The following is a 13,122-nucleotide window of genomic DNA, read 5'->3' as shown; positions in this document are numbered from 1 at the left end:
ATTACAATGTCATCGGCGAACCTCAAAGTTTTTATTTCTTCTCCATGGATTTTAATACCTACTCCGAAATTTTCTTTTGTCTCCTTTACTGCTTGCTCAATATACAGATTGAATAACATTGGGGAGAAGCTACAACCCTGTCTCACTCCCTTCCCAACCACTGCTTCCCTTTCGTGCCCCTCGACTCTTATAACTCCCATCTGGTTTCTGTACAAATTGTAAATAGCCTTTCGCTCCCTGTATTTTACTCCTGCCACCTTCAGAATTTGAAAGAGAGTATTCCAGTCAACATTGTCAAAAGCTTTCTCTAAGTCTACAAATGCTAGAAATGTAGGTTTGCCTTTCCTTAATCTTTCTTCTAAGATAAGTCGTAGGGTTAGTATTACCTCACGTGTTCCAGTGTTTCTACGGAATCCAAACTGATCTTCCCCGAGGTCGGCTTCTACCAGTTTTTCCATTCGTCTGTAAAGAATTCGCGTTAGTATTTCGCAGCTGTGACTTATTAAACTGATAGTTCGGTAATTTTCACATCTGTTAACACCTGCTTTCTTTGGGATTGGAATTATTATATTCCTCTTGAAGTTTGAGGGCATTTCGCCTGTCTCATACATCTTGCTCACCAGATGGTAGAGTTTTGTCAGGACTGGCTCTCCCAAGGCCGTCAGTAGTTCTAATGGAATGTTGTCTACTCCCGGGGCTTTGTTTCGACGCAGTTCTTTCAGTGCTCTGTCATGCTCTTCACGCAGTATCGTATCTCCCATTTCATCTTCGTCTACATTTTCTTCCATTTCCATAATATTGTCCTCAAGTACATCGCCCTTGTATAGACCCTCTACATGCTCCTTCCACCTTTTAGCTTTCTCTTCTTTGCTTAGAACTGAGTTTCCATCTGAGCTCTTGATATTCATTCAAGTGGTTCTCTTTTCTCCAAAGCTCTCTTTAATTTTCCTTTAGGCAGTATCTATCTTACCCCTCGTGAGATATGCCTCTCATCCTTACATTTGTCCTCTAGCCATGCCTGCTTAGCCATTTTGCACTTCTTGTCTATCTCATTTTTGAGACGTTTGTATTCCCTTCTGCCTGCTTCACTTACTGCATTTTTATATTTTCTCCTTTCATCAATTAAATTCAGTATCTCTTCTGTTACTCAAGGATTTCTACTAGCCTCGTCTTTTTACCTACTTGATCCTCTGCTGCCTTTACTATTTCATCTCTCAAAGCTACCCATTCTCCTTCTACTGTATTTCTTTCCCCCATTCCTGTCAATTGTTCCCTTATGCTCAACCCCAAAACTCTCTACAACCTCTGGTTCTTTCAGTTTATCCAGGCCCCATCGCCTTAAATTCCCACCATTTTGCAGTTTCTTCAGTTTTAATCTACAGTTCATAACCAATAGATTGTGGTCAGAGTCCACATGTGCCCCTGGAAATGTCTTACAATTTAAAACCTGGTTCCTAAATCTCTGTCTTACCATTATATAATCTATCTGAAACCTCTTAGTATCTCCAGGGTTCTTCCATGTATACAACATTCTTTCATGATTGTTGAACCACGTGTTAGCTATGATTAAGTTATGCTCTGTGCAAAATTCTACCAGGTGGCTTCCTCTTTAATTTCTTAGCCCCAATCCATATTCACCTACCACGTTCCTTCTCTTCCTTTTCCTACTGTCGAATTCCAGTGACCCATGACCATTAAATTTTCGTCTCCCTTCACTACCTGAATAATTTCTTTTATCTCATCATACATCTCATCAATTTCTTCATCATCTGCAGAGCTAGTTGGCATATAAACTTGTACTACTGTAGTAGGCGTGGGCTTCGTGTCTATCTTGGCCACAATAATGCGTTCAATATGCTGTTTGTAGTGGCTTACCCGCACTCCTATTTTTTTATTCATTATTAAACCTATTCCTGCATTATCCCTATTTGATTTTGTATTTATGACCCTGTATTCACCTGACCAAAAGTCTTGTTCCTCCTGCCACCGAACTTCACTAATTCCCACTATATCTATCTTTAACCTATCCATTTCCCTTTTTAAATTTTCTAACCTACATGCCCGATTAAGGGATCTGACATTCCACGCTCCGATCCGTAGAACGCCAGTTTTCTTTCTCCTGATAACGACGTCCTCTTGAATAGTCCCCTCCCGGAGATCCGAATGGGGGACTACTTTACCTCCGGAATATTTTACCCAAGAGGACGCCATCATCATTTAATCATACAGTAAAGCTGCAGGCCCTCGAGAAAAATTACGGCTGTAGTTTCCCCTCGCTGTAAGCCGTTCGCAAGGCCGTTTTGGTTAGTGTTACAAGGCCAGATCAGTCAATCATACAGACTGTTGCCCCTGCAACTACTGAAGAGGCTGCTGCCCCTCTTCAGGAACCACACATGTGTCTGACCTCTCAACAAATACCCCTCCATTGTGGTTGCACCTACGGTATGGCTGTCTGTGTCGTTGAGGCACGCAAGCCTCCCCACCAACGGCAAGGTTCATGGTTCATGGGGGGAGAATACACATGTATCACACAAAAAGTTACATAGCCCCTTCATACATTTAAACGAGTGCATAAAATATTAATTGTGCAGAAGTACACAGCTAAAGAACATAAACAGTGCATATTTTATCATTTTCAACAGTTGGTCAGTCAGATTAGCATTGATCTTTTTTGATTTCACTAAATGTTTTTTAGTAACTGGATATCACTTTTCTGCGGGGGAGTCTTTGATGAAGCTTCTTTACTAAATATTTCTAGTTTGAAATTAATTTGCTAGTGAGGACTAACGGATTAAGAACACACTCCGACCTAAGCTTGAAACAGACTGGAGATGCTAGACAAACTAAAACACTATCGTTGGTTTTTGCTTTGGTTTGGAAACGAAGCGTTGCCGCCCTTCAAGCAATTCAACGTAACTAGAGAAACTATAACAAAGCCATTTTATAAGAAGAAAAGTTTTAAGAATTCACGAGTAACGAAGACGCCTGCAGCAACAGGGCACGAAAAAAATTCAACGATAACAAGCGAAAATTTGAGCCAGACCGGGGCTCGAACCCGTTTTTCCTGCTGTATATGAGTACTCACCTTAACTGCCTTTTATTTATTTATTTTTTAATTTTTTTTAATCTCATTTTGTCCACTTTTGTTCGTTGAATCTGCTCGGGGCGGACGTCGTAATACATCCGTTTAAGTTCGTTGTTGATCGATGAACCCAGTTTTTTTTTTTTTTATTATTATTACAGAGGACAGCTAACCCTCTGACCGAACACGCTGAGCTACCGTACCGGCGTTACTGCCTCGGCTATTCGAATATGCTTGAGACGGAAACCTACCTCCGAACTTGTCACACGCCGGTAGCGTCGACTGTTCATTAACCCCTCGGTTCGCAGCTTTTGGCTAAATCTAGCAAGAGTTCGGACGTTGTGTGCATCCACACTGAAATGACCGTGAGCTGTCTATGGTCATCGATGTTACCATATACAGGGTGTTACAAAAAGGTACGGCCAAACTTTCAGGAAACATTCCTCGCACACAAAGAAAGAAAATATGTTATGTGGACATGTGTCCGGAAACGCTTACTTTCCATGTTAGAGCTCATTTTATTACTTCTCTTCAAATCACATTTATCATGGAATGGAAACACACAGCAACAGAACGTACCAGCGTGACTTCAAACACTTTGTTACAGGAAATGTTCAAAATGTCCTCTGTTAGCGAGGATACATGCATCCACCCTCCGTCGCATGGAATCCCTGATGCGCTGATGCAGCCCTGAAGAATGGCGTATTGTATCACAGCCGTCCACAATACGAGCACGAAGAGTCTCCACATTTGGTACCGGGGTTGCGTAGACAAGAGCTTTCAAATGCCCCCATAAAAGAAAGTCAAGAGGATTGAGGTCAGGAGAGCGTGGGGGCCATGGAATTGGTCCGCCTCTACCAATCCATCGGTCACCGAATCTGTTGTTGAGAAGCGTACGAACACTTCGACTGAAATGTGCAGGAGCTCCATCGTGCATGAACCACATGTTGTGTCGTACTTGTAAAGGCACTTGTTCTAGCAGCACAGGTAGAGTATCCCGTACGAAATCATGATAACGTTCTCCATTGAGCGTAGGTGGAAGAACATGGGGCCCAATCAAGACATCACCAACAATGCCTGCCCAAACGTTCACAGAAAATCTGTGTTGATGACGTGATTGCACAATTGCGTGCGGATTGTCGTCAGCCCACACATGTTGATTGTGAAAATTTACAATTTGATCACGTTGGAATGAAGCCTCATCCGTAAAGAGAACATTTGCACTGAAATGAAGATTGACACATTGTTGGATGAACCATTCGCAGAAGTGTACCCGTGGAGGCCAATCAGCTGCTGATAGTGCCTGCACACGCTGTACATGGTACGGAAACAACTGGTTCTCCCGTAGCACTCTCCATACAGTGAAGTGGTCAAAGTTACCTTGTACAGCAGCAACTTCTCTGACGCTGACATTAGGGTTATCGTCAACTGCACGAAGAATTGCCTCGTCCATTGCAGGTGTCCTCGTCGTTCTAGGTCTTCCCCAGTCGCGAGTCATAGGCTGGAATGTTCCATGCTAAGACGCCGATCAATTGCTTCGAACGTCTTCCCGTCGGGACACCTTCGTTCTGCAAAACTGTCTCGATACAAACGTACCGCGCCACGGCTATTGCCCCGTGCTAATCCATACATGAAATGGGCATCTGCCAACTCCGCATTTGTAAACATTGCACTGACTGCAAAACCACGTTCGTGATGAACACTAACCTGTTGATGCTACGTACTGATGTGCTTGATGCTAGTACTGTAAAGCAATGAGTCGCATGTCAACACAAGCACCGAAGTCAACATTACCTTCCTTCAATTGGGCCAACTGGCGGTGAATCGAAGAAGTACAGTACATACTGACGAAACTAAAATGAGCTCTAACATGGAAATTAAGCGTTTTCGGACACATGTCCACATAATATCTTTTCTTTATTTGTGTGTGAGGAATGTTTCCTGAAAGTTTGGCCGTACCTTTTTGTAACACCCTGTATATGTCCGACCACACACACACACACACACACACACACACACACACACACACACACGCAGAGAGAGAGAGAGAACAATAAAAACATGGTGAGAACAGTTTATCCCTTTATACCTGTCCACACACCCACCACTCGGGCCTGCAGTGAACAAGGGACAATTAGTGGGGGTAGGAGGGCATTTGTAGAGGAAAGTGCTGTTGCTGCAACAGCTGGATGAAGTCGGCGAGACGGGTCGATGAAACATTCTGTCACTTAGACACAATCATCCGACTGAAAACCAGACAACAATGAAATCGACAGCAGTGCCGTAAGGACGTGAAAGTTATTTGGACGTATCTCGCCCAAGGGACACTACATATAGAAACACATATACAAATATACCGTATAACACCGGAAGCTCTTAGACTCTAGAGGCTACTAGCAGATGATGCTGTTGTATCTGGATAAGTTGCAATGATAAAAAATTATAGTGAAACGCAGAAGATCCTGGAGAGGGTTAACGACAGTTGCAGGGTTTGACGGTTGACACTCAACATAAAGAAAAGTAACGTATTCCTCATACACAGGCAGAGAGACTGTTGTTGTTTGAGTACACCGTTTGCCGAAAAAGTACTGAGTGTATCTAGGAACGACCACATAAAACTAATCGCAGGAAAGTGGATCCCAGAGTGAGGTTGATTGGCTACATCTTCAGGAAGCGTATTCCACCCACAAAGGTGGTAGCTTCCGAAACCATCGTTCGACTGACATTTTGCAGTAATGCTTATTCGGAGGGATGGTAGGAGCAGAAGCTATCATTAATGGCTTGGTCTTGAACGGACTGATCTTGAAAAACCACTGATTGCACCAAGAGGTAAACTGGTTGAATGTATTGATCTTGAGGCGCCACTCGTTGCACAAAGAGGTAGATCAGTTGATGTGAGATAAAGGTCTCGATAGGATTTCTGGAAGGCGATGTCGTTGGTATGCTGAAAGAAGTATCCAGGAGGAGTTTAGGTACATCAGCACTGTAAAAATCTCATTACAGTTTTTTATACTTTTAATTGGCTTTTGCCCTGAAGACAGAGCAGACTGTTTGATTCTTGACCTACAGTAAAGTAATAGCTCAGTTAAATACCAGGTGAGTTGATATTGGGGCAGAGGGAGCCCCATTTCTAGATAGTTTGGGAGGGGAGATCCAGTTCCAGCATTTGCAACCAAGAGAAACATTCTGGAATATCGTTCATAACCAGATGATAACTATTTTAATTTAATTCTGGGAAAATGTATCTCAGATAACAATATGTATGTGCAGGTGTGTGTGTCGAGTAAAGTCGGCAACTTTCTGCACATGTGCAATGTACCTACGGCATCTCTTATTACAGCGCCCACAGAGGCAGAGAATCAGTCGTCCTGCCTGCACACCATGCGAGAATGAAACCCTAATACACTGAAGCGCCAAAGAAACTGACATAAGAATGCTTTCTTAAATACAGAGATAGGTAAACAGGCAGAATACGGCGCTGAGGTTGCAGACGTCTATATAAACAAGTGTCTGGCGCAATTAGTAGATCGGTTACTGCTGCTACAATGGCAGGTTATCAAGATTTAAGTGAGTTTCAATGTGGTATTATAATCGGTGCACGATCGATGGGACGCAGCATCTCCGAGGTAGTGATGAAGTGGGGATTTTCCCCATATGACCATTTCACAAGTGCACCGTGAATATCAGGAATCCGGCAAAATATCAAATCTCCGACATCACTGCTGCCAGAAAAAGATCCTGAAAGAAAGGGGCCAACGACGACTGAGAAGCGTGACAGAAGTGCAGCCCTTCTTCAAATTGCTGCAGATTTCAGTGTTAGGCCGTCAACAAGTTTCAGCGAGCGAACTATTCAACGAAACATCATCGATATGGGCATTCGGAGCCGAAGGTGCACTTGTGTACCCTTGACGACTGCACGACACAGAGCTTTACGCCTCGCCTGGGTCCATAAAAAAAAAAAAAAAAAAAAAAAAAAAAAAAAAAAAAAAAAAAAAAATTGTTTCAAATGGCTCTGAGCAGTATGGGACGTAACATCTGAGGTCATCAGTCCCCTAGAACTTAGAACTACTTAAACCTAGCTAACCTAAGGACATCACACACATCCATGCCCGAGGCAGGATTCGAACCTGCGACCGTAGCGGTCGCGCGGTTCCAGACTGACGCGCCTAGAACCGCTCGGCCACACCGGCCGGCTGAGCCCATCAACACCAACATTGGACTGTTGATGACTGCAAACATGTTGTCTTGTCGGACGAATCTCGTTTCAAATTGTATCGAGCGGATGAACGTGTACAGTTATGGAGACAGCCTCAAGAATCTATGGACTGTGCATGTCAACAGTAGTCTGTTCAAGCTGGTGGAGGCTCTGTAATGGTGTGTAGGTCGTATTCAGTTGGAGTGATATGGGATCCCTGATACGTCTTTGTAAGACTCTGACAGGTGACATACGTAAGCATCCTGTCTTGATCACCTGCCTCCATCTGTGTACATTGTGCATTTCGACGGACTTGGGCAGTACCAGCAGGACAATGCGACACCCCAAACGTCCAGAATTGCTACACAGTGGCTCCAGGAACACTCTTCTGAGTTCAGACACTTCCGCTAGCCACCAAACTTCCCAGACATGAACATTATTCAGCATGTCTGGGATGCCCTGCAACGTGCTGTTCAGAAGAGATCCCTAGCCTCTAGTGTTCTTATGGATTTATCGACAGCCCTGCAGGATTCACAGTTTTCCCTCCGGCACTACTTCAGACGTTAGTTGAGTCCATGCCACGTCGTGTTGCGGCACTTCTGCGTGCTCGCAGGGGCCCTGCGCGATATAAGACAGGGTCACCAGTTTCTTTGGCTCTTCAGTGTTTGTGGAAGGTCTAGCCCGCCGGTTGTAGATTAGGGATTCGGACAGAGCGGGTCGGTGCGTCAGTTGTCGCAGCTGCTGGAGGAGATGCGCGGTGACGCGTCGTGGCCGCAGCTGACGTCGACGGCGGGCGACGCGGCTCTGTGGAACAAGCTGCTGCGCGCGGCGGGCTGCGCCTGCTCACGCCACTGGCTGACGGCGCCCTGGATCGTGGCCGAGTCCTACATGTACCGCCGCGTACGCCAGGCCACCGAGGCCTCCGCGCTCGCGGACCCCGCGCAGCCGCCCGACCCCTTCCTGCCCGTCAAGCAGAAGACGTTCGCCGCCGGCATGCCCGCCATACAGGTGAGCCACTCTGCCCCGACGACGTATACTTCAGCCGCCATCACGAGGGATGTAACACCCGGAAGTGGACGTCGACCTGTAAGTGTTTCGTGACGTCACTTCCTGTTATTTATGCGTACGGAACCATTTGAAGTGGAATGATCATATAAAATAGATTGTTGGTTATGCGGGTGCCAGGTTGAGATTCATTGGTTCAAAAATGGCTCTGAGCGCTGTGGGACTTAACTTCTGAGGTCTTCAGTCCCCTAGAACTTAGAACTACTTGAACCTAACTAACCTAAGGAGATTACACACATCCATGACCGAGGCAGGATTCGAACCTGCGACCGTAGCGGTCACTCGGTTCCAGACTGTAGCGCCTAGAACCGCACGGCCATCTCGGCCGGCAGATTCATTGGGAGAGTCCATCAACGAAGGACGTGGCTTACAAAACACTCGTTCGACCTATACTTGAGTATTGCTCATCAGTATGGGATCCGTACCAGGACGAGTTGACAGAGAAGATAGAGAAGATCCAAAGAAGAGCGGCGCGTTTCGTCACAGGGTTATTTGGCCAGCGTGATAGTGTTACGGAGATGTTTAGCAAACTCAAGAGGCAGACTCTGCAAGAGAGGTAATGACAATGGCACGTGAAGTGCCCTCCGCCACACACCGTTAGGTGGCTTGCGGAGTATAAATGATAAATGTAGATGTAGATGTATTTCACGCCGAGGAGGCACTGCCTCGCGTGAAACACAGAATATATTGTGTGATATTTCGGCAATGTGCTATGAAACGTTGAAGCAATATCAGGCAAGGACGCTCTCTACGCTACAAACATAACTTGGAAGGCGCCGATTTTGGTTTTGTCGTTTTCAGTTGAAGCCCACATTGCAATTTACATTGCATGAATATATGCTGTTTCAAGGCACTAACACATTTACAGTCTCTCAAAAACGTTGTTGTTGGTATGATTTATAGTCATAAAATGATGGGACGCATGATACTAGCGGTTAAAGAATTTTTGTATTTAGTTCTTTTGGTGTAATGCCTTGCATGCTGTGAAAATGTGCAAGGCAGCGGCACATTGAACATTTATCAAAACATTTGCACCTTGCTGTATCCAGAATACTTTGTTCTTTACCTTCGCGCAATTTCTTGTTAATTTAACAGAAATATTTTGTGTACGTTTCGGTGTTATGTACACTACTGGCCATTAAAATTGCTACACCACGAAGATGACGTGCTACAGACGCGAAATTTAACCTACAGGAAGAAGATGCTGTGATATGCAAATGATTAGCGTTTCAGAGCATTCACACAAGGTTGGCGCCGATGGCGACACCTACAACGTGCTGACATGAGGAAAGTTTCCAACCGATTTCTCATACACAAACAGCAGTTGACCGGCGTTGCCTGGTGAAACGTTGTTGTGATGCCTCGTGTAAGGAGGAGAAATGCGTACCATCACGTTTCCGACTTTGATAAAGGTCGGATTGTGTAGCCTACCGGTTTATCGTATCGCGACATTGCTGCTCGCGTTGGTCGAGATCCAATGACTGTTAGTAGAATATGGAATCGGCGGGTTCAGGAGGGTAATACGGAACGCCGTGCTGGATCCCAACGGCCTCGTATCTCTAGCAGTCGAGATCACAGGCATCTTATCCGCACGGCTGTATCAGATCGTGCAGCCACGTCTCGATCCCTGAGTTAACAGCTGGGGAGGTTTCCAAGACAACAACCATCTGCACAAACAGTTCGACTACGTTTGCAGCAGCATAGACTATCAACTCGGAGACCGTGGCTGCGGTTACCCTTGACGCTGCATCACAGACAGGAGCGCCTGCGATGGTGTACTCAACGACGAACCTGGGTGCACGAATGGCAAAAGGTCATTTTTTCGGATGAATCCAGGTTCTGTTTACAGCATCATGATGGTCGCATCCGTGTTTGGCGACATGGTATGGGGTGCCATTGGTTACACGTATCGGTCACCTCTTGTTCGTATTGACGGCACTTTGAACAGTGGACGTTACATTTCAGATGTGTTACGACCCGTGGCTCTACCCTTCATTCGATCCCTGCGAAAGCCTACATTTGAGCAGGAAAATGCACGACCGCATGTTGCAGGTCCTGTACGGGCCTTTCTGGATACAGAAAATGTGCGACTGCTGCCCTGGCCAGCACATTCTCCAGATCTCTCACCAATTGAAAACTTCTGGTCAATGGTGGCCGAGCAACTGGCTCGTCACAATACGCCAGTCACTGCTCTTGATGAACTGTGATATCGTGTTGAAGCTGCATGGGCAGCTGTACCTGTACACGCCATCCAAGCTCTGTTTGACTCAATACCCAGGCGTATCAAGGCCGTTATCACGGCCAGAGGTGGTTGTTCTGGGTACTGATTTCTCAGGATCTATGCACCCAAATTGCGTGAAAATGTAATCACGTGTCAATTCTAGTATAATATATTTGTCCAATGAATACCCGTTTATCATCTGCATTTCTTCTTGGTGTAGCAATTTTAATGGCCAGTAGTGTATATAGGGTGGACCATAATAACATCTAAAAACCTTCAAAGCGATGTAGATGACGCTGAGACAAGTAATTTAATGTAAGACATACGGGGCCACAAATGTCGGGAAACACCCCAACATTCAATGACAAATGTCGAACTTGTGACGTCACCAGATATACGTCACGGCACATGCAGCGGTTGAGCCCATTGGTCTGTCGCACCTGATCATCCCAACCCAAGTTCAGCACATGGGGCTCGGGCTTCGAGTCTTGCGTCTGGCCGGCACTGTTTTTTTCATTGCGTTAGACAGTTACGTTTTTACATTTAGGTAGGATTTATTATTTTGTTTACCGGTCTGGCAATCTCGGCTGGTTTAACCTACCGTACTACGTCACAAGTAAATGAGTATAAGCTTTAGAATTTCGTCGATACCATTAAATGACCTACTTTTTCTTTACTAAATAAGTTCTTTAACCATAAAGAAGTGGAGAAAAGGAAAGAAACACAGCGAGGACAGTAATTTTGTAACTTCTACGTTTACAGTAGATCACATTTACAAAAGGTGTTCGATATTTAGACGGTTGCGTAGCATTTTGTGCCACTGCCACCTACCGGTGAGTGTAGGATTGATAAGTCCAACAGTTGGGGCGAGGTAAGTCGTAGATGACGTCATACGTTCAACATTTGTCATCCACTTTTGGGATGGTTCCCGATAGTTGCAACCCCACGTGACTCATATTACGTTACTTTTGGCTGCAGCGTCTATGTCGCTTCAGATGTTTGAACTGTTAATAAGAAAAAACCCTGCATATTAAGTACGCTTTCTTTCAGAAGTAAGTTTGTTACATTTTATCAACATTCAAGGCAACATTGATCATTGGACAGCAAAATTGCCTTCTACATCGCTGTCTGATTCAATAAAAATTCAGTGTTTATTTATTCATCCAAATTATGTTGTGGAATTTGTAATTCAAAATTCTTTTATAAATGGTATTCATGATAGTGCACACTCATGCCCACACACACACAAACGCAGACGCTCTCTCTCTCTCTCTCTCTCTCTCTCTCACGCACACACACACACACACACACACACACACACAGGTATGCTTATAAGAAGTTTATAAAATGTAACAGCAACATAGCATTGAATTTTTTTCTCCTTTTTGCTGTATCTACAACAACTTGCGCTACTTCCAGTAGGTTATTTTTCACTTTATTGTTTCGAGTCTTGTATTTCACATGTTCAAAAATTTCTTCTACTGGACAGAAACAGTGATCAAGCAAGAACGCCCTTAAGGTTACACTACAAAGTGAAATGATGAGATAATTTTTTATGTTGTGTGGAAGGGGGCGGGCTGACAAAACCGTAATATGCTGCTATACAGCCTACAGCAAAGTTAAAAAACATAATGAGAATAGAAACAAACAAGAAAAACAGGCGATAAAACGGTGACATTGTAAAAAACTGTAAAATGGCGGTAAGTTGTGGAATTTAAAATATAAAAACACTGCGGTGACGATGCGGATGAAGACACGCAAGAAGTAGACAGACACAATTAAAAAACACGGCTGCAGTCTGGTTTCTGTTCGCACGAGATAAAAAACACAACTAGCGACAGTATGGCGGCTGTTCGCAACACTTACAGGGGACGCACAACACTGAACACTCACTTATAACAGCACTATATAGGGGACACGACGGCAGACAGGTGGGGGGGGAGGACCTGGACCTACGAGGGTGAAAAGGGGGGAGGAGAGGAAAAGAAAAAAGGGGAAGCCGATGGAGGATAGCCAACGGCGTTAATACGTTGCTTTCAGAACACGGCATTACGAGCCTGATCCTGACCGAATCTGTCTTGCATATTAATGGCTAGGGTTGGTTAGCCAGCCAGCCTGAAGGTGGTTTTTATATGGTTTTCAACATGCCATTAGATGAATACCAGCTGGTACCCACCGCAGATACACACTGGATAAACATTTCGGATACGTTCTCTCATTTGCTCAAGAGATTCACTCTAGGCACTGATAAGTGGGATTCATAGATTCTATGCAGGGGGTGGGTAGAGGGGTGAATGAAAGTATAACCGCAACCATACATGTTTAGTCTCTTTAAACCGATAATCAACATCAGCGACAAATGTGCCATTGATTTATCCGTACGTCCGCAATTTTCTGTAACATGTTCTATGATATTGATCAGGTTTTCTGGGATGAACACAACGTGTTTGGAGGCATCGCGCTACTACGGCACCTTGTCTCGAAAATATAGTCCCGTAGACATAAGTGCGGAACTGCAGAAACGGCGGTAACCAGCGACTTACGTGTTTTCTGTTTCAG

The 13,122-nt window shown here is 44.7% G+C and overlaps 1 protein-coding gene across 1 annotated transcript in view; it reads left to right on the top strand.

Annotated features, from left to right (window-relative positions):
* The window catches only part of LOC124594080 (damage-control phosphatase ARMT1-like), a 121,822-nt gene that overhangs the window by 18,630 nt on the left and 90,070 nt on the right, over nucleotides 1-13,122 (top strand). The window contains exon 2 of the mRNA XM_047132431.1: nucleotides 8,007-8,285. Within this exon, the coding sequence (XP_046988387.1) occupies nucleotides 8,007-8,285 (279 nt within the window). The remainder of the gene's footprint in view (nucleotides 1-8,006; nucleotides 8,286-13,122) is intronic.

Source organism: Schistocerca americana, chromosome 2 (genome assembly GCF_021461395.2).
Source record: "Schistocerca americana isolate TAMUIC-IGC-003095 chromosome 2, iqSchAmer2.1, whole genome shotgun sequence".
Lineage (NCBI taxonomy): Eukaryota > Metazoa > Arthropoda > Insecta > Orthoptera > Acrididae > Schistocerca > Schistocerca americana.
This window is presented reverse-complemented; position numbering and strand designations above follow the sequence as displayed.